At 34.8% G+C, this 21,447-nt stretch overlaps 1 protein-coding gene across 6 annotated transcripts in view; it reads left to right on the forward strand.

Moving 5' to 3' along the window:
• MEF2A (myocyte enhancer factor 2A) overlaps window positions 1-21,447 on the forward strand; it is a 165,400-nt gene that overhangs the window by 83,746 nt on the left and 60,207 nt on the right. For all 6 annotated transcript variants that reach the window (XM_030317490.1, XM_030317493.1, XM_030317495.2 and 3 more), the window contains one exon: window positions 16,877-17,080. In XM_030317490.1, the coding sequence (XP_030173350.1) occupies window positions 16,877-17,080 (204 nt within the window). The remainder of the gene's footprint in view (window positions 1-16,876; window positions 17,081-21,447) is intronic.

The following is a 21,447-nucleotide window of genomic DNA, read 5'->3' on the forward strand; positions in this document are numbered from 1 at the left end:
CAATTACTTTCCATTGTGTTAGAGATCCTCAGCTTCTTCCCTAGCTGTTGTAATGATTGATTCTAAGTCTAGATCAATGATTAGACAAAGTTCATAGGACAAAAAACATATCATAGGTATTGATGAAGACAGAAAATTGTTTCACAATTCTAAAGACTATTTAAAGGTACCCTTATGGACTTTTATTTTTTTTTACCCATTTTTAAAATAAACTTTTTTTTAGAGCAATTTTAGATTTACAGAAAAACTGAACAGAAAGTAGAGAGTTTGCATATACTTTGTGTTCCCGCAAGTATACAGCCTCGCCCCCTCCCCGCCCTCAACATCCCACACCAGCGTATGGTACATTTGTTAAATCGTTAAACCTTCACTGACACACCATCATTGCCCAAGATCCATGGGTTTAACTTCAAGGTTCACTCTCGGTGTTGTACACTCTTGTACGGTCTGTGGGGTTTTGATGAATGTATAATGGCATGCATCTACCATTATAATATCATACAGAATAGTTTCACTGTTTTAAAAATCTTGTACAGAACTCAACATGTTCATCCCTTCCTCCTGCTAACCCCTGAAAACTACTCATCTCTTTATTGACCATAGTTTTGCCTTTTCCAGAATTTCATATAGTTCAAATCATGTGGTGTGTAGTCTTTTCAAATTGTCTTCTTCCATTAGTAATGATACATTTAAGGTTCCTGTGTGTCATTTCTTGGCTTGATTCTAAGGACTGAATAATATTCCATTGTCTAGATGTACCACAGTTTGTTAATCCATTCATCTAATGAAGGACATTTTGGTTGCTTCCACCTTTTTGCAATTACGAATTAAAAGTTGCTGTAAACATCCATTTGTAGCTTTTCATATGGGCAGAAGTTTTTCAACTCATTTGGGTAAATACCAGAGTGAGATTTTTGGGTTGTATGGTAAGAGTATGTTTAGTTGTGTAAGAAACTGGCAGTCTGTTCTCCAAAGTGGCTGTACCATTTTGTTTTCCCACCATCAGTGACTGAGTGTTCCTATTTTTCCACATCTTTGCCAGAGTTTAGTGTTGTTGGTGTTTTTGATTATCAGCATTTTAGTAAGGCATGTTGTAGTATCTCATTGTTAAATTTGCAGTTCCTTAATGCCATGTGATATTGAGCATCTTTTCATATGCTTTTATACCATCTGTATGATCCTTTTCATTTAGGTATCTATTCATGTCTTTTGCTCATTTTTAAATTGGGTTATTTAAAAAAAAATTTTTTTTAACGTTTATTCAGTTTTGAGAGACAGAGACAGAGCACAAGCGGGGGAGGGGCAGAGAAAGAGGAAGACACAGAATATGAAGCAGGCTCAGGCTCTGAGCTGTCAGCACAGAACCCGACAGGGGCTTGAACTCCAGAACGGCAAGATCATGACGTGAGCTAAAGTTGGCTGCTTAACCAACTGAGCCATCCAGGCACCCCTAAATTGGGTTGTTTTTAAATGTTGAACCAGCCATGTATACCTGGGCTAAATCCCACATGGATGTGATATATAGTTACATTCTATTTGTTAATATTTTGTGGAGTGTTTTTACATCTGTGGTTCATAAGAGCTGTTGGCCTGTAGTTTTATTTTCTTGTAATGTCTGTCTGTTTTGGTATTAGAGTAGTCTTGGCCTCATAGAATAGGTTAGGAAGTGTTCCCTCTGCTTCTGTCTTCTGGAAGAGATTGTAAAGTATTGGTATGATTACTTAAATGTTTAGTAGAATTCACCAGTGAATCCAGCTTAGCCTGACTAGAGGCTTATCAATTTTATTGATTTCTCCCCCACCCCTCTGCCAAAGAATCATGGTTAGATTTTGTTGATTTTTTTTCCCCTCTTGATTTATTTTCAAGTTAATTGATATCTGCTCCAATTTTTATTATTTCTTTTGCTTTCTTTGGATTTAATTTACTCGCTTTTCTAATTTCTTAAGGTGGTAGCTTACATTATTGATTTTAGATCTTTCTTCTTTCATAGTTTATGGATCTAATACTAAGAATTTCCCTCTAAGCACTGCTTTCACTGCATCCCAAAACTTAAGTTGTATTTTCATTTTCATTTACTTCAAAATAGCTTTTAATTTCTCTTGAGATTTCTTCTTTGACCTATGTGTTATTTAAAATTACGCTGCTTAATCTGTAAGTATTTGGGGATTTTCCAGCCAGCTTTTAGTTACTGATTTGTTATTTCATTGTCATCTGAGAATATATAACGTGTGATTTCTATTCTTGTAACTTTGTTAAGGTGTTTTATGGCCCACAATGTGGTCTATCTTAGTGAGTATTCCATGTGAGTTTGAGAGTAATTATATTGTTATTGGATGAAGTTGATGTCCATTATATTCAATTGATTGATGATGCTGTTGAGTTCAGTTATGTCCTTACTGATTTTCTGTCTGTTGGAACTGATATCCAACATTTCTGATAGTGATGTGTTGAAGTTTCCTCCTATGATACTAAATTTCTATTTCCTTGAAGTTTTATCATTTTGCCTCATATATCCTGATGCTTTGTTGTTAGGATTGTATGCTTTAAGGATTGTTTTGTTTTCTGGAGAATTGACTCCTTTATCATTGGTTAGCCTTTATTTATTTTTGATAATTTCCCTTGTTCTGAGATCTGCTCTGATGGAAATTAATGTAGCTGTTAGTTTTGATTGGTACTAGCAAAGTATATCTTCCTTTATTTTTAATCTATATATGTCTTTTATTGAAAGTGGGTTTTTTTGTAGACAGCATGTAATTACTGTTTTTGATACATTGACAGTCTGTTTTTTAGCTGGTGTATTTAGACCATTGACTTTTAAAGTGGTTGTTGATGTAGTTGGATTAATAACTACCACATATGTGTTCTACTAGTTGACTTTGCTCTTTGTTCCTATTTTGTTTACACTCTTTGCTTTTTGTGTTTTGGGGGTTTTTTTGTTTGTTTTTTTTGTTTGTTTGTTTTTTGGTTTTTTGTTTTGTTTTTTTTTTTGAGAGAGAGCATGAGCGAATAGGGGAGGGCAGAGGGAGAGGGAGAAAGAGAACCTTAAGTAGGCTCCATGCCCAGTACAGAGAGGCCTGACTCAAGGCTCAGTCTCACATGAGGTTATGACCTAAGCTGAAACCAAGAGGTGGACACTTAACCAACTGAGCCACCCAGGCGCCCCTTTGTGGTTTTAAATAAGTATTTTATAAGCTTCTATTTTGCTTTCTTTGAACTTAGCAAATCAGTTATACTTTTCTTTCTTTTTTTTTTTTTTTTTTTTTTTTTTTTTTTTTTTGTAGTTGCCCTAGAGTTTTATAAATTTGCAACTAATCCAAATCTACTTCAGGTTAACACTTCACAGGTATAGCTTCACATGTGGGTAGTACAGTGACCTTATAATAACAAGTATTCCTAATTCCTCCTTTCCATTCCTTATGTCATTGCTATAATTCATTCCACAATAATCATCTAATACGTTGTTGCTATTATTTTGAACAAACTTATGTTAGGTCAATTAAGAATAACAAAAGTAAAAGTTTTTAATTTATCTTCCCTTATTCCTTCTTTGATATTCTTTATGTAGATTGACATTTCTGATTATAGGGTACTCCTTCTCTTTGAAGAATTTCTTTTAACATTTCATGTAAGGCAGAGCTACAGACAGTGAGTTCCCTCAATTTTTTTTTTTTTTTTTTGGTCTGAGAAAGTTTTTTTTTTTTTTTTTTTTTAATTTTTTTTTTTCAACATTTATTTATTTTTGGGACAGAGAAAGACAGAGCATGAACGGGGGAGGGGCAGAGAGAGAGGGAGACACAGAATTGGAAACAGGCTCCAGGCTCTGAGCCATCAGCCCAGAGCCCGACGCAGGGCTCAAACTCACGGGCCGCGAGATCGTGACCTGGCTGAAGTCGGACGCTTAACCGACTGCGCCACCCAGGCGCCCCGAAAGTATTTCTTTTAAAGTATAATTTCTCAAGATACAGAATTTGGGGTTGGTGGGGTTTTTTTCCCCTTACCACAGTATATATCACTTCATTGTCTTATCCCTTACATTGTTTCTGAGGAGAAATTGGGTGTAATTCTTATATTTGTGCTTCTGTAGGTAAGGTGTTTTTTTCCTCTGGCTTCTTTCAAGACTATTTATTTTTGATTTTCTGTAGTTTATATATAATATACCTACATGTAGTTTTGGGGGGTTTATGTAGATTGTTTTGGGGGCTGTGTGGCATTTCTTCCTGGATCTGTGGTTTGCTGTGTGACATTAATTTGGGGGAAATTCTGGGATGTTATTGCTTCAGATATTGCTTTCTTTCTCTTTCTACCCCTTCTGGTATTCATGTTACACATATATATTTTAGTTGTGCCATAGTTCTTAGATACCCTGTTCTTTTTTTTTTTTTTTTTTAGCCTTTGGTTTGTTTGATTTTCACTTTTGGAAGTTTCTGTAGACTTATCTGCAAACTTAGAGATACTTTCTTTAATCAATTTCCAGCCTGCTAATGAACCCGTTGAAGATATTCTTCATTTCTGTTAGTGTTTTTTGTCATCATCATCATGTAAAAAAAAATGTTTTTCAGAATTTCCATCTTTCTAGTTACATTACCCACACATTCTTGCATAATGTCTACTTTTTCCATTAGAGTGCTTTCCTTGGCCTGTTGATCATAGTTATTTTGTATTGCTGGTCTGATAATCCCAATATTCTTGCTATATCTGAATGCTTCTGATGTTTGCCCTGTCTCTTCAGACTATTTTTTTGCCATTTAGTATGCCTTGTAATCTTTTGTTGAAGCTAGACATTATGTACTGGGTAAAAGGAATTATAGTAAAAAGGCCTTTAGTAATGTAGTGAGATATGGGGAGAGGGGAAGTGTTCTGTAGTCTTACGATTAGGTCAGTCTTCTAGTGAACCTGTGCCTGTGGACTCTGAACTTTATAAGTGTTTCTCAGTCCCTGCACCCCATCTTTAGGTGGGATAGAATGGATTGACTATTTCCCTTTGCTCACATTAAAGGCTAGAGAGAATTGGAGTTGGATATTTCTTTTTCCCCCAGGTCAGTTGGACTCTGATAATACCCTTGTAAGTTAGGCTCTGATAAAATATTTTGTCTTGAAGGGAGGCCTCTGAAGAATAGAATGTTCTGGCATATTTCAAAATGGCTACTTTTTCCACTCTCCCTGCTAGAAGCACAAGGGGATTTTTCTCTGATCTTTACTGTGAGAACCTAATAAGTGTAAAATCCACAAAAGTGTATGCATGCCCCCCTAAGCCTAGACCCCACCTGGAGTTTTTTTGTTTTTAAAAAATTTTTTTTAATGTTTATTTATTTTTGAGAAAGAGAAACAGTGCGAGCAAGGGAGGGGCAGAGAGAGAGGGAGACACAGAATCCGAAGCAGGCTCGAGGCTCAGAGCTGTCAGCACAGAGCCTGATGTGGGGCTCGAACTCATGAACTGTGAGATCATGACCTGAGCCAAAGTTGGATGCTTAACTGACTGAGCCACCCAGGCACCCCATCCCTGCCTGGATTTTTTAACTTTTATGTTTGTCTACACTGAGCCTCCAGCAATACATCAATTATAGTTCATGTTTTCCTACCTTGGTACTGGTTTTTGTGAAGGTTTCTTGTGTGGCTCTGGCAGTTTATGACTTTCAGTGTCTGCCTGTCTGTCTCCAATTTGGGGGGCACAAGTTGCTCTGTGACCCCAATTCTCTGAGGGATCTAAGAAGAGTTGTTGATTTTCAGTTTATTCAGTTTGTTCACACAAATAACACAGAGACTAAATAACATGCCACTAAACAATGAATAGGTCAACAAAGATTTCTAAGAGAAAATAAAAAAAATACATGGAGATAAATGAAAATGAAAGCACAATGATCCAAAATCTTTGGGATGAAGCAAAAGCTGTTCTAAGAGGGGAGTTTGTAGCAATAAAGGAAGAAGCAAGAAAAATCTCAAACAACACACCCTTGCCCCTAGAGGATCTAGGGGGAAACAAGCAAACAAACAAACAAGCAAAAAACTCAAAGCCAGTAGAAGGAAGGAAATAATGAGGATTAGAGCAGAAATAAAGACTAAAAATATAATAGAAAAGATTAAAGAAATCAGGAGCTGGTTGTTTGAAAAGATCAACAGAATTGATAACCTTTAGTCAGACTCATCAAGAAGAAAAAGAAGACTCAAATAAATGAGAAATGAAGGAGGAGAAATAAACTGGCACTTCAGCAAACAAAAGATTATAAGATAATTTATGAAGACTTATATGCCAACAAATTGGACAACCCAGAAGAAATGGTTAAATTCCTAGAAACATATAATGTACCCAAGCTAATACAGGAAGAAATAGATTGATTACTAGCAATGAAATTAAATCAGTAATCAAAAACTCCCAACAAACAAAAGTCTAGGACCAGATGGCTTCACAGGTGAATTCTACCAAACATGTAGAGTTAATACTTATTCTCTTCAAATTATTTCAAAAATAGAAGAGGAAGTAAAACTTCTAAATTCATGCTATGAAGCCAGCATTACCCTGATACCAAAACCAAATAAAGACAATACAAAAAAAAGCAAACAACAGACCAGTATCTCTGATGAACACAGGTGCAAAAATCCTGAACAAAATCTTAGCAAACAAAATTCTAAGACAAATTACAAATGTAATGTAAACAAAATACATTAAAAAGAAATCATTTACCATGATCAAGTGGGATATATTCCAGGTTGCAAGAGTGGTTCCAATGGGTCATATTCACAAATCAATTAATGTGATATCTTATATTACCAAGAGAAAGGTAAAAACCATATGAATATCTCAGTAGATGAAGAAAAGGGATTTGACAAAGTGCAACATCCATTCATGATAAAAACTTGCAACAAAGTAGGCCTAGAGGGAACATACCTCAACATAATAAAGACAGTATATGAAAAACCCATACCTAACCTCATACTCAGTGATGATAAACTGAGCGCTTTTCCTCTAAGATCAGGAACAAGACAAGAATGTCCACTCTTCCATTCTCACCACTTCTATTCAACTTAGAACTGGAAGTCTTAGCCACAGCAATCAGACAAGGAAAAGAAATAAAAGTCATCTAAATTGGTAAGGAAGAAGTAAAGCTGTCCCTATTTGTAGATGATATGGTATACTATATGTAGAGAACATTAAAGGCTCCACTGAAAACTTACTAGATCTGATAAATGAATTCAGTCAGGTCACAGGGTATAAGATTAATATACAGAAATCTGTTATATTTGTATATACAAATACTGAAGTAGCAGAAAGAGAAATTAAGAAAAACAATCCCACTTAAAATGGCACTAAAAATAATAAAGTACCTAGCAATAAACTTAACCAAAGAGGTGAAAGACCTGTACTCTGAAAACCATAATACATTGATGAAGGAAATTGAAGATGACATAAATATAAAGATATTTTATGTTCATCGATTTGAAGAACAAAAATTGTTAAAAATGTCCATACTACCCAAAGCAGTCTAGAGATTTAATGTAATTCCTTTCTAAATAACATTTTTCATAGAACCAGAACAAATAATCTTAAAATTTGTATGGAACCACAAAAGACTCCAAATAGTCAAAACAATCTTGAAAAAGAACAAAGCTGGAGATATCACAGTCCCAGATTTCAAGATATACTACAAAAGTGTAGTAATAAAAAACAGTGTGGTATTGGCACTAAAACAAACACATAGATCAATGGCACAGAATAGAGAGCCCAGAAGAAAACTCACACTTAATATGGTCAGTTAATCTACAACAGAAGAGGCGAGAATATACAATGGGGAGAAGACAGTCTCTTCAACAGATGGTGCTGGGAAAACAGCTACATGCAAAAGAATGAAAGTGGCCCACTTTCTTAAACCATACACAAAATTAAATTCAAAATGGATTAAAGATCTAAATGTGAGACTCAAAACCATAAAACTCCTAAAAGAAAACATAGACAGTGATTTCTTTGAAATCAATTATAGACAGTTCTGTAGATGTTTCCTAGGGCAAGGGAAACAAAAGTAAAAATAAACTATTGAGACTGTGTCAAAATATAAAGCTTTTGCACAGCAAAGGAAACCATCAACAAAATGACAAGGTAACCTACTGAATGGGAGAAGATATTTGCAAATGATATATCCAGTGAGGGGTTCATATCCAAAATACATAAAGAACTTATACAAATCAATACTTAAAACAACAATCAATCTGATTTAAAAATGGGCAGAGGTCCTGAATAGACATTTTTCCAAGGAAGACTTAGAGATGGCCAACAGACACATGGAAAGATACTCAACATCACTGATTATCAGGGTAATACAAGTCAAAACCACATGAGAGATCACCTGTCAGAATGGCTAGAATCAAAAAGATCAGAAAAAAGTGATAATGAGTATATGGAGAAAAAGGAACCCTTGTGCACTGTTGGTGGGAATGCAAATTGGTACAGGCACTGTGGAAAACAGTGTAGAGGCTGCTCAGAAAATTAAAAATAGAACTACCCTGTGATCCAAGAATAACACTACTGGGTATGTACCCAAAGAAAGCAAAATCACTAATTTACAAAACTATATGTACCCCTGTGTTTATTACAGCATTAATAGCCAAGATAAGGAAGCAACCCAGGTGTCCACCGACTAATGAACGGATAAAGAAGATACATGGCACAGCACAGAACCTGCTTGGGATTCTCTCTCCACCCCCCACTCTGCCCCTCCTCCACTCACGCATGCTCTCTCTCCAAGTAAATATTTTTGAAAGAGGATTCTTTAAATTTGATAATGCTTAAAATAAAATTAAATATCTAACACGTTTCATGTACAGAAATTTATAAATCTGTTTCATGATATATTCAAAGTGCTGAATGGGAGAAATCTTCAGCCAAGAATATTCATCCAAGAAGGCTGTCATTCAGAATAGAAGGAGAGATAGGCTCCCAGACAAACACAAACTAAAGGAGTTTGTAACCACTAAACCAGCACTGCAAGAAATATTAAAGGGGACTCTTTAAGTGCAAAAAAGAGACCAAAAATGACAAGATGAGAAAGGATCAGAGAACTCCAGAAACCACGACAAAACAAGTAATGAAAACAAAGATTTGAAATTTTGGGAGGAATTCTTAGTAATCAAGGTCATGGGGGCTGCATAAATCTTGATTCTTCCAACATAATTTCCAAAAAAATCAATACAGAAAAGCATAAAAAACAATTCGAATTATACAAAACCTATATATAGCCTTGGCACAACTAGAAAGCAAAGAATGTCCAAATTCATTTTAACTTGAAGTTGGAAAATATTACCAAGTAACAACATGCTGTTTTCTTCAAGTTCTGCAAGTCTTTGATGGAAGCAAGCATACTTTAGAAAAAACTATGTGGAAAAGAGAAGAGACTTTATGACTGTCTAAAGTTGATTTGAAATCATTACCAAAAAAGGAAAGTCTACCCTAAGTACAAAATTCTGAAAAATACTACTTGTAGATAAAACAGACTGGAGGTAAAGGGTTTAAAATTTATTCCATTCAAGGAAGTGGTCTTGGAAAGGTAACTCTTTGAGGGAGAAGAAGGTATAAAACAAGGCAGAGGTAATCTTTGAAAAATGCTTGTTAGATGGAAAAGAAGGGAAGTAGGAATCCGTCAAATAAAAGAAGATACAGAAAGTATATATTGAATAATAGAAAACTCCTCTCCCTACTGCTGATACCCCTCAAAAGCCTTCCATTAAGGCTCCCACTGCCAGTGCTTTCCATTGCAATTCCGTGATGTCAGCAGTTCTACCTATACAAACTGTTACAAAGAAGATGACAAAATGACAATTTACAGCTGTTCAGGTGGTGAATTTGTTGCCCCCAAACAATGGAAAAGTGGAAGAAACTTGTTATATGATAACTCCCAAGCTGAAACAATTTTCTGTAAATAAGTATTTAGGAATGTGACTTAAAAAAAATCATCATTCCTGGGGCTCCTGGGTGGCTCAGTCAGTTAAGCATCGGACTTCGGCTCAGGTCATGATCTTGTGGTCTGGTCTGTGAGTTTGAGCCCTGTGTGCTGACAGCTCAGAACCTGGAGTCTGCTTCGGATTCTGTGTTTGCCTCTCTCTCTGCCCCTCCCCAACTCGCACACTGTCTCTCAAAAATGAATAAATGTTAAAAAAAATTGTTTTAATCACTCAAAATTTTCAAATAGGAAGAATAGAAATGGATTTTTTTAAGGCATAGATGAAACAAAGTGATTGAACTCCAGAAAGAAAAGGAAAGATAATATATCAAAGCAAAGACTAAATTACATAGTGACCATAGAAGAATAGATTGTAATGAAACCTTAGTAAGATCACTGAAGGAAAGCAGGAAAACGACTAAGTGAATGGAAATAAGTATGTTCAAGGGGTTATAGAGAAGGTGATTGTAAAGGGGGATTGGTAAGAGAGGTCCAACTTAATATAATTGCAGTTCCTGAGGAAGAAAAAGAATACCATAGGAACCAGCATAGTGGATCTCTTGCTGGTAAAATCAAAGACCATTTAAACATCAAAAGAAATGAAGATACTAATTGATTATAACTCATAGAATAAAATAACCTATGAGTTGATACTGACGTGAATGAATGAATGCATAAATGGAGGAAAAGCAAACTGTCTTACAATAAAATGCAACTGGTAGTAAGTGTAGGTACAATGTATTATGAAATGAGAAAATCCCCATTTGACAACCAGCATAGTAATAATTTTTTTAGGCAAGAATCTTGAGTGGATGCTACGATCAGTTTATTAAAGTTTGATAAGTGAACAGGATATTTACATGGCAATTTTCATAAGATACTTATTACTTACAAGGGGGAAAATAGTAACTTTGCAAAGGAAAAAATGTGGCAGACACTGTTTTAACCAAGTTAACAATTCCAGTTAGGGGGCAAATGGATTTCATGTGCATTTTCATGTGACATATTGTGGAGAGAATATCACTTCTAAGCTGTTAAAATGCAGTCTAAACAATCAAAAAGAAACATCAAAGTCAAATTGAGAGAAAGTGCCAAGGTCCTGAAAGACAGACTGAGGAAGTATTTCAGATTAAACAGGGTGCTGTTGAATACAACATCGAATCCTGAATTGGATCCTGGAGCTAGGGAAGAAAACCAAAGTCTTTTTTCCCCTATAAAAGAAATTAGTGAGATAATTGTGAAACTTGAATAAAGTTTGTAAATTAGATAATAGTGCTATATCCTTGTTTTCTGATTTTGGTAATTGTGTTTGTCCTTGTTTTTAAGAAAGTATTTGAGGGCTGGGAATGCAAGCTGGTGCAGCCACTCTGGAAAACAGTATGGAGGTTCCTCAAAAAATTAAAAATAGAACTACCCTACGACCAGCAATTGCATTACTAGGTATTTATCCAGGGGGTACAGGTGTGCTGTTGTGAAGGGACACATGCACCCCAATGTTTATAGCAGCACTATCAACAATAGCCAAAGTATGGAAAGAACCCAAATGTCCATCAATGGATGAATGGATAAAGAAGATGTGATGTATATGTATAATGGAGTATTACTCGGCAATCAAAAAGAATGAAATCTTGCCATTTGCAACTCCGTGGATGGAACTGGAGGGTATTATGCTAAGTGAAATTCGTCAGAGAAAGACAAATACCATATGACTTCACTCATATGAGGACTTTAAGAGACAAAACAGATGAACATAAGGGAAGGGAAACAAAAATAATGTAAAAACGGAGGGGGACAAAACAGAAGAGACTCATAAATATGGAGAACAAACTGAGGGTTGCTGGAGGGGTTGTTGGGAGGGAGGACGGACTAAATGGGTAAGGGGCACTAAGGAATCTACTGAAATCATTGCTTCACTATATACTAATTTGGATGTAAATAAAAAAAATAAAATTAAGTATTATGTTGGAAAAATATATAAAACTGTAAGACTAAATCTAAAGCCACCATAGTCAAGACAATTTTCTATTGGCTAAAAGATAGATATATCAACCAATTGAACAAAATAGAGAGTTGGGAAATAGACCTACACAGATTTTTGGCATTTAGGTTATGGCAAAAGTGTCAAGATAATTCAATGGGGAAAAAGGAATGTCTTTTCAATAAATAATGTTTCGTCAATTGAAAAAAAAATTATTTAGGGGCAAAGGGACCTTATATATAACCTCTGTCTTATTTCAAAGAATTCAGGAAAAAAATTGTGTACAGGTATTTATTTAGGGAAGGAAAACATGGTAAAATGTTAACAGTTGGGGAGTTTGGTTGAAGATATATGGAAAATTTTGTACTACTTATTGAAAATTTTCTGTAAGTTTGAAATTACTTAAAAACAATAAGTTAAAGGTATGATAGAGTTTATAAGAATATAAAGTTAATTTTATATTCTCATATAAGTTGTTAGCAATAAACCAGAGTGTTTAAAAAATCGACTAAGTGCTATAGATAAGATGAAAAAAGATTTTATTCATAAAACTTGAAAGTGAAATATTGATACTATAGTTTTCAACGTTATGTCTTTGGTGTCACTGAAGTAGAAGTGTGTTCTTATGCACATTTTTCTGTTGCTGAAAAAGCTCTTTTTGGCTTGGAGTAAGTTGGAGGAATAGAGAAGAGATTATTATAAATTGTCCTCCACCAACTCCTTTCTTCATCTTGAGCTCTTTGATAACTTAGAAGAAATGTTTTTGAGTATTTTTGGAAAGCAAAACAGGGACTGGCATCCTTTACTTACTGATAGTGAACTATGGAGTTTTCTTCCATCATGCTTAATGGATATTCTGAAGCAGCATTACTTGCCTCAGTCTTACTGCTGATTTGTTCGTAGCTCACTTAATTTGAAAGTCTTTGACTAGAGTAAGGATTATTCTTGGAATAAATGCTTTTGCTTTGCTGATTGTCATTTTCTTCCTCTTCTTCAGTACTGGAAGTATGGAAAAATTTTTTTTCAGTGTTTTGTTTTTTTTTAATTTATTTTTGAGAGCATGCAAGCAGGAGAGGGGCAGAGAAAGAGGGACAGAGGATCTGAAGCGGGCTCAGTGCTGACAGCAGTGAGTCTGGTGTGGGGCTTGAACTCACGAACCGTGAGATCAAGACTTGAGTCGAAACCAGACGCTTCACTGACTGACCCGCCCAGGTGCCCCTGGAAAAACATTTCTGACTAAACTTTGGTAAATTCAGAGTTTTAATGCAGCAAGTACATCTAGGTACATTTCAAGACATAAATTATTTAAAGTTCAGTATTTTAAAATAGTGAACTTTAATAATGGTATTCTTATATTCATTATATTCCTATAGTGATATAATACAATGCCAGGATTCTGAGACACAGAATTGCAACCAGTAATAAAAATTTAAAACTTTTTAATGACAGATATTATGTAAACAAAGTTAATATGTAAATGAGAAATTTGGGAAAGTATTTGTAAAACCTAGTTAATATATCTGTACAAGGAGCTTTTACTTAGATAAGTAAAAAGCACATCACAATACAAAAATGATCAAAAGATAAGCAGTTTAGAGAAAGCAAATCTCAAATAACAACAAATACAAGAAAAAGATGTCTAATCACTGCTAATTAGGAAAATGCATGTTAAAGAAATGAGATTTTTATTTTATATCTTTCATACTAGCAAAACAATTGTAACATTTATATGAAACATTGTGAAGTTATTTAAAAGAATACCTTAGTATACCATTTGACTTAGAGGCATATCTACAAGATGTGGTTGAATGAGCAAAATAGAGAGTATTGGTAGAGTCCCAGTTTTATAAAATGGCTGACAAAAATCCCTTCTGTGTGTATACATGTACATGTGAATATGGTTATGCAATCTTGTACAAAAATGTAGAATGAAAAACACTAAATCAGAAACATTGGTTAAGGGGATGATGTTGGTGCAAGAGAAAGTAGGGAGGCAAGCATAAAATGTTACATTCCATATATATGCATTTATATAAAGTTAATATATGTGCTTGTGCATTTATATTATAAGGAGTTTTTTAAAGATTAAATAATGATATTTATTTTCAAAAGGTTAGGAAAGGAACCATTAGGAACATGCAGTGTGAAGTATGTTCCACAGATAGGGAAAATAACAAAATTCCTAAGGAGGAAAGTAGCTGGTATTTAAGGAAGACACATGTGTGCACATATGTACATAAACACACACCAGTGAATTTTTTTTTTTAGTTTTTTATTACATTTATTTATTTTTGAGAGACAGAGTGAGACAAAGAGTGGGGGAGGGGCAGAGAGAGAGGGAGACACAGAACCCAAAGCAGGCTCCAGGCTCTGAGCTGTCAGCACAGAGCCCAACACAGGACTCGAACCCACAAACTGCGAGATCATGACCTGAGCCAAAGTCGGACGCCTAACCGACTGAGCCACCCAGGCACCCCACACATCAGTGAAATTTAATGGATGTAAAGGAGAGTGAAGGGAAATAACTTTAGATAGAGAGTTTGAGGCCAGATAATTTATTTGTTTACTTAATGAGTTTGGATATTACTTTTAATGCAGTGAAAAGCTCTGAACTTTTACTTATATAATTTGATTTATGTTTCAAAAACATCACTTGGGCAGGTATGTGGCACATATATTGTAGGGTATAATAGATGAAGCAGAAAATTCAATGTAATGATTATATCAGTAATATACATGAGAGGTGATATAACTTGGCCCAGGCTGATAGTGGTGTGAATAGAAGTGAATAGATTTGAGATACGTTTTAGAGGTAGAGTCGCCACAATTTGCTGATGGATTGGATAGGGCAGATTATGGGAATAAGAAGGACCTAGGATAACTCTTACATGTTTTTTTTGGTTTTGTGTGAATGGGAGGTGGTGCCATGTGCTGAAATGGAGAAGAATATGGAAAGAGCATATTTGTTTTTAAAATCATGGAACTGGATGCAATCACCTGGCAAGGACTATGAGGGTAAAGAGGAGAAAGGAGCCCAAATCTAAAGCTTAAAGGTACTTCAGTAAGTAGAGGTGAGGCACTTCCTTCTGCTCATTGAAGGAAGAGGATATAGCTGTAAAAGCTGACAGGAAGCACTGAATTAGGAGGAAAATCAGGACAGTGTTGTGTCATAAAACACCTGGAGAAGAAAGTGTGAATATGGTCAACTGTGTAAAGTGCTGCTGAGGTATATGGTAAGGTAAGAACGAAAAAAGTGACCATTGACTCTAATCACATTAATTAGGTTGCTGATGATGACATGGACAAGTCTTAGTGGAATTTGGGGAATGGAAGTCTGATTGCAGTAGTTGAGGAAAGAATAGGTAAGCGGTTGGAGATGACAACTACAGACATTTCTTTCAAACATGTTTACTGTGAAGTAGATCAAAGAGGAGGGGCAACTGGAGGGGCAGTATGGAGTCCAAGGAGATGCTAGAACATGCTTCTGTGCTTCTGGTCTTTGATCTAGTGGAGAGGAAGGACAGCTTGATGGGAGAGAATGATACTTCTGGAAAGGAATAGGAACAGAAAAGTCAGCAATAACAGCAGAGGGGTGAATGTGGAAAGCTACAGGTGAAGTGTTTAAACTGATAGATATGATGATGGGAAGTGGTTTGAGGCAAAGTTATGAGCAGAGAGTGGACTTGAGACAGAGAAGGTGGGAAATAGTTGACTTGGAGAATGGGCTAATGAGAAACAAACCAAGTTATGATGGTTAGGCAGTGTTGAGTGTTAGCTGAGATTTATGGTCATCAGTTCAGAAACACCAGAGGGACGTGTGTGTGTGTGTGTGTGTGTGCGCGCGCACGTGCATGCCTGTGTGTTCCCAGGAGTTGTCAGCTACTTGGATAAAGATACAGGGATAATTGGTGTATGTATTGGGGGTCAGTTTCTGGTTGGGGCTGTGCCAGGCAAGTATGTTCATGAGAGAAGGGTAAAGTATGTGTGTTTGTAAGGGAGTGAAAATAGTGATGGACCATGAAATCTAGAGAGGAAAGAAAGGACATGAGAATAGACAGTAACAAAGTGGTGAGGTAAAAATGGATTGGAGGACTGGATATAGGTTAAAGAATTTCTGGAGAAGTAATACAAAATAGAAGAGCTAGATAGGAGGCAAAATGGAATACATGAAGTTGAGATTTTGGAGGTGATTTTTGGTGAAAGGTATAACAGTAGGAGTGAGTTCTTGACATGTGGAAGTGGATCATTCGGAGTTGGGAGATGTTTTTGCAGTGATATTTTACACAGATACTGAAATCACCAGAGATAAGAGTAGGGCTAGAAAGAAAAGTATCAGGTGATACTTATCAGTGCATGAGGGGGTCATTTGGTGCCCATCACAAGGAGAATTATTTGGTGGTATAAATTTCATGGTGTGAACTTGAAAACATCTGAAGTTTTTGAAGGAGAAGGAAGGAAAAATAATTTGTAAGACAGAGTAGGGAGCAGAAAGGATATACCTTTCAGGCTCTTGAAAATAGTAGATATAATATTTAAAACAAACAAAAATTGGTCTCTGAGAGGACTTAAGGTGACAGGTTCCAGTTAGAAACTGGAAAAAATATTCAAAGAAGAATTTGAGGACTTTGGGGAATTTGTTCATCCCTAGGCTGTGAATTTTAAACTGGATAAGGGGTCAGTGATCAGCTGTGTCCTTCTCCGGTTCTTTGCCTTCTGCAGCAGACTGGCAGCGAAGGATAAAGGGAAACCTCCTCAGGAAACTGACTGCTCTGTCGGGAGATAGAAGTTAAATGTAGGACTGTAGTCTTGTGGTACATGGGGGAGTAGAGGCTCATGTGGAGTGTGAAGCTAGGAACCTTTTTCATCTTTGGAATCTGACTCAGTATTAAAAGAGGGCTCATCTTTAGGTAGCCTGTATTCAGGTACTGCTAATGCTTTTCCTAAAAATATACCTTTTTTTTTCTTGGTCTAGGTCACTTTTACAAAGAGAAAGTTTGGATTAATGAAGAAAGCCTATGAACTTAGTGTGCTCTGTGACTGTGAAATAGCACTCATCATTTTCAACAGCTCTAACAAACTGTTTCAGTATGCCAGCACTGATATGGACAAAGTTCTTCTCAAGTATACAGAATATAATGAACCTCATGAAAGCAGAACCAACTCGGATATTGTTGAGGTAACACATATCTCTAGTATGCCTGAATTGCAGTTATAATTGAATCTTCCATTTAATAACTTTAACTGTCAGATTGCTTTTCACATCCAAATTATAAATCAATTTATATATGTAACTTACTTTTTTCTCTGAATCATTTCTTGGAATGATCTAATTATTGCTATAATAATATATACATAGATTTTTTTTCCCTCTGAATCATTTCTTAGAAGGATCTAATTATTGCTATGTAATGACCCACTTATGCTATAAACATCCTATTTATTGAGACAAAATAAGCTAGGCTGTTGTACTATATACAGCAGTATAATCTAACATTTTATCTATGATTACTTATTTTGTATGAGTTTTAAAGTTAATATTATGAACTATATCACTTGGAATAGTATGAAGTTACAGTTTTAATATGTCTTAATCATTTCATTATGTCAGTGACTACCCACAACTTGAAACACTAATGAAGTGGAAGAAAATGACGTAAATATTTGTGTTTTGTCAGTAGTGCTTTAGTTGTGGGGGGAAGATATCTTCTTTTTTTTTTTTTTTTACCTTTTCTGCTGTCCTTCAGTATCTCTTATAATTCTGCTGACTTACTTAAAATGAAAACAAACAAAAAAAATTCGGGGATTATTTTTCCATCTTATTCAGAAATAGTGTTTTAAAGCAAGCCCTTCAAAAAGAATCGGTATACTTTCCCCTTTTATTCTTTTCTACTGCAAAATCTTTTTATAAAAGTTAACTTACCATATATATTTCTAATGGCACTCTAAATTAGCTTTGTACTTTTGTCATTTTTGTTACATTTAGAGATTTTGTTTCATTTTTATTCAAAAGGGAGTCTTTCCCCCCACTAAAAAAGATGCATACTTTGGCTTACTTTTGTAATATTAGAAAACTGTCCCAGTTAATTAGGGATTTCCTTGGTGAAAATACTGAAACCATGTGAAATGATGCAGAACTAACTATAAATGAAGAACTAACTATAAAAGAAGAAATGAAGTCCTAATCTAGATTTTGAGTTAAGATAAAGATACCTTATTTTGTAGGAATCTAATTTATTTGCCTCCACAGATTAAATGCATTCTAAATTTCCCTATACCGTATTTCTCTACTACAACCATTCCTTTTAATTGATTTAGTTTGTTACTGAAAAAAAAAAAATTCTGCTACTTATAATTTTTTTAAAAAAAAGCACTTCTGTTACTTTTTAGCAATTAATTAATTGCAATGAGAAGTAAAAGCATCGTGTAATTACAGCTACAACTCATCTCTGTGCTTGTTACCCACAGTTTTATTTAAATGGTTCACTGCTGTGAACATCCCCTGAAATGTGTATGAAGCTGTTGATTTTGCCCTTGTTGATCATTTCAGTTAAACTACATGATAACCTCTTAGCCAAGCCCCTTAATGCAGTTATGTTTATATCAATTGTAAGTTACTTTGTATTATTTAGCATTTGTGGTTTTAGCAATACAAGTCAGTAGACTGTCCCTGTTATATATCAATGCATTTTGAATTGTAATTTTATAAATTAGAGGATCCTTATTTGGGTAATCTTATCAGAGACTTCATAACTGGATTTCCTTGAAATGGATATTATCCCTGGTGTGTTTGATTTAAAATCTTATTTTAAAAATCTCTATATCTTATCAAAAGCTCCACTGCCTAAGTCAAAGAAACAGAGTTGACTTTTATGATGCCAACAGATAGATACTCAAGCTAGTTTCATTGTAGAAGGCAGCCATCCCCTTGACCCTAACTACTCTGCTCTTTCATTGCAGCAGTTGTTGGTCTTGGCCCCTGGAAGTTGAGGGTGCTCCGCACAGCCTAAAGCTTACTTCTTTAGAGAATATGAAGAATATAGTCTGATTTAATCCTCACAGAACTTTCAGACTACCTCAGTCTTCACCTCTGTTGTGGTCAGCAAAGTGTAAGAGAGTAAATCCCAAACATTTTTTTAGCAATCTCTATTACAATTTACTTCAGTATGAAGGAAAACTTTTGCAGGTCAATTATCAATTGGGATTTTGATGTTTTATTTTTAATTGAATTTCTTAGGTATAAGTGAACATGAATATTACCAGTAGTTCTTTATGAAGTTTGGAATAATATAAATGCAATGGTTAGAAGACACATTGGCTTATTATAAGGTATTAATTTGTTGGTAGGATAAATTACAAGGCTTATTAATTTACCTTGCATGTTAAGTTTACTGAATTAACCTTCATTATAAGACAGTGGTGGTTACCCCAGATGTTCTTTCTTGTACATAGAAGGGTAATGCAACTACATCCTGAATAGAAGTATGTACATATCTGAGTTCCTTTTATCAGTGGTGGTAATGGCTTATACTAATGTAGCTACAAAGATTGTTGTGAACCAACCTAAGTTTATAGGACCAGAGTAATGACAAATACATAAGCCATAGTTTCCTATGGGCCAGGCACTTCCAAATATCTCATTTAAGGATATTTATGGAATACAATTTTAAGTATTTTTTTTTCATATAGGGTCCTTTGAAACAGTTGTAATTGGAAAGACACTTTTGTGCATTTGTTCATTTAACAAAAATATTTGAGGGGCTCCTATGTACCATGGACTCTGCAAAGTGATATTATTTAGACATTTCTAATTCAGGCTCAAGACTGTTCTTTCTACCCATAGTTTTGTAAACCACTTAGATAAACTTGTACCAACTGAAGATTTTATATCTGTAAACTTTGAGCAAGTTGGTGTGGTGTTCTAGATGTGTAAAAAAGCTGTCTCCTGTGGCTTCATCTGCAGTAAATGGAGGCATAAACAGCTATAAGTGATCCATATTAGAGTGTCTCCTAATGCACTTGATCCATAGTGAGACTAACTGAAGACTTTGAGAACAACCTTTATAAGCCCTCTAACCTGAATTTACTATTTCCTGTTGCATATAAGTTAGTCCTTAAGATCAGTAGGATTTTATTTTCCCCCATATGTCTAAAAACCATACCTGCAAGAATGCACATGTTATTATGCCTATGGAATTAGATCTAGTATGTTTTCTGGGAGCACAATGGAATAAATACATTAAAAGTAGTTGGTATTCGAATATTGTGATGATAAACAGATATAAAGGAAGATATGGTGCTCACATCTGTCTACCTTTTTATTTTAACCACAGATACCAGAAACCTATAGAATGGTGTTCTATCTTTGGTATCCCTTGTTTCATATTATCTATATTTTAAAACCAGTTTTTTTAATTTTAATCAATTTTAACAATTATAGTTGGTAAAAAATAATTTCCATGTAGCTTTTTAAAAAAATCAACAGCATTTACATATTTTAAATTGCATTTGGATCTTTTAAAGTCTGCAGTGTCCTGTAGAATATGCATATCTCTTACATTGAGAAAGCTAAATAAATGAAAACAGAAACTTAGATGTTAGTAAATTAGGAGATTGTCATAAAGATAAACTTTATAAGAAACTTCATAATTGGATTTCTTTGAAATGGAGAGTATTGTTGCTGCATTAATGGCATCTTATTTTAAAATGCTTATTATACACTGCTTTTTAGGAGTATATTCCTGACAAAAAATGAGTTTCACTACTTTGTTTTCTATATTTCAGTAGGAGACATTCTGTACAAATGTCATCAGAGATCTACATTGTATCTTTCCTATTAAGCATTGATACAAAATGCTTATATGTGGCCCACTTTTGTGGGCCTACAAAAAGTAGTAATTTAATTGAAATGTAGAGACAGTGTTATAACCCCCATGTTTTCTTTTTAGTAAATTAAGATTTAAAAAGTTGTCAACTGTTGTATGCAGTTTTATAAGAACATTGGATTTATCTTAAAGTATTAGAAACTATTAATGAAAATCACCAGTTACCATTATTCACATACACACACACATTGTGTTTATACTAAACAAAAGCCTAGGACCAATAGAAGGGTTCTGCATCAGAATAAAAATTACGCTAAAGCTGTGAAGTGAGGATTTTAGCAGCTGCTACACAATAAATTCCTGAGATTACTTTTGTATCCATTTTTTTCCTCTCACTTTACAAAAATATTTGGAATCTTAAATATTCCAGCATGTGATCTATAAAAATAGTTATGATTTGGTGGTATTGGAGAATATTCAGTGCATAGCTTGTGTGATGATTCAGATCATTGTGCTGTCATTTTAAGGATATAAGAGACCATGGCCATTTATCTGTCTAGTTAATATCTTATAAACTGCACCCAGATAGAGGTATTTTCCTCATGTCGGGAATACTGTGGTACTTAAAAAGAAAAAAAATACCACTTGCATTATCTCATTTGTTCCTTATATCCAAGGCAAACTTTTTCGGAAGTGGAAATTGAGACTCCGTTAAATGACT

Source organism: Lynx canadensis, chromosome B3 (genome assembly GCF_007474595.2).
Source record: "Lynx canadensis isolate LIC74 chromosome B3, mLynCan4.pri.v2, whole genome shotgun sequence".
NCBI lineage: Eukaryota > Metazoa > Chordata > Mammalia > Carnivora > Felidae > Lynx > Lynx canadensis.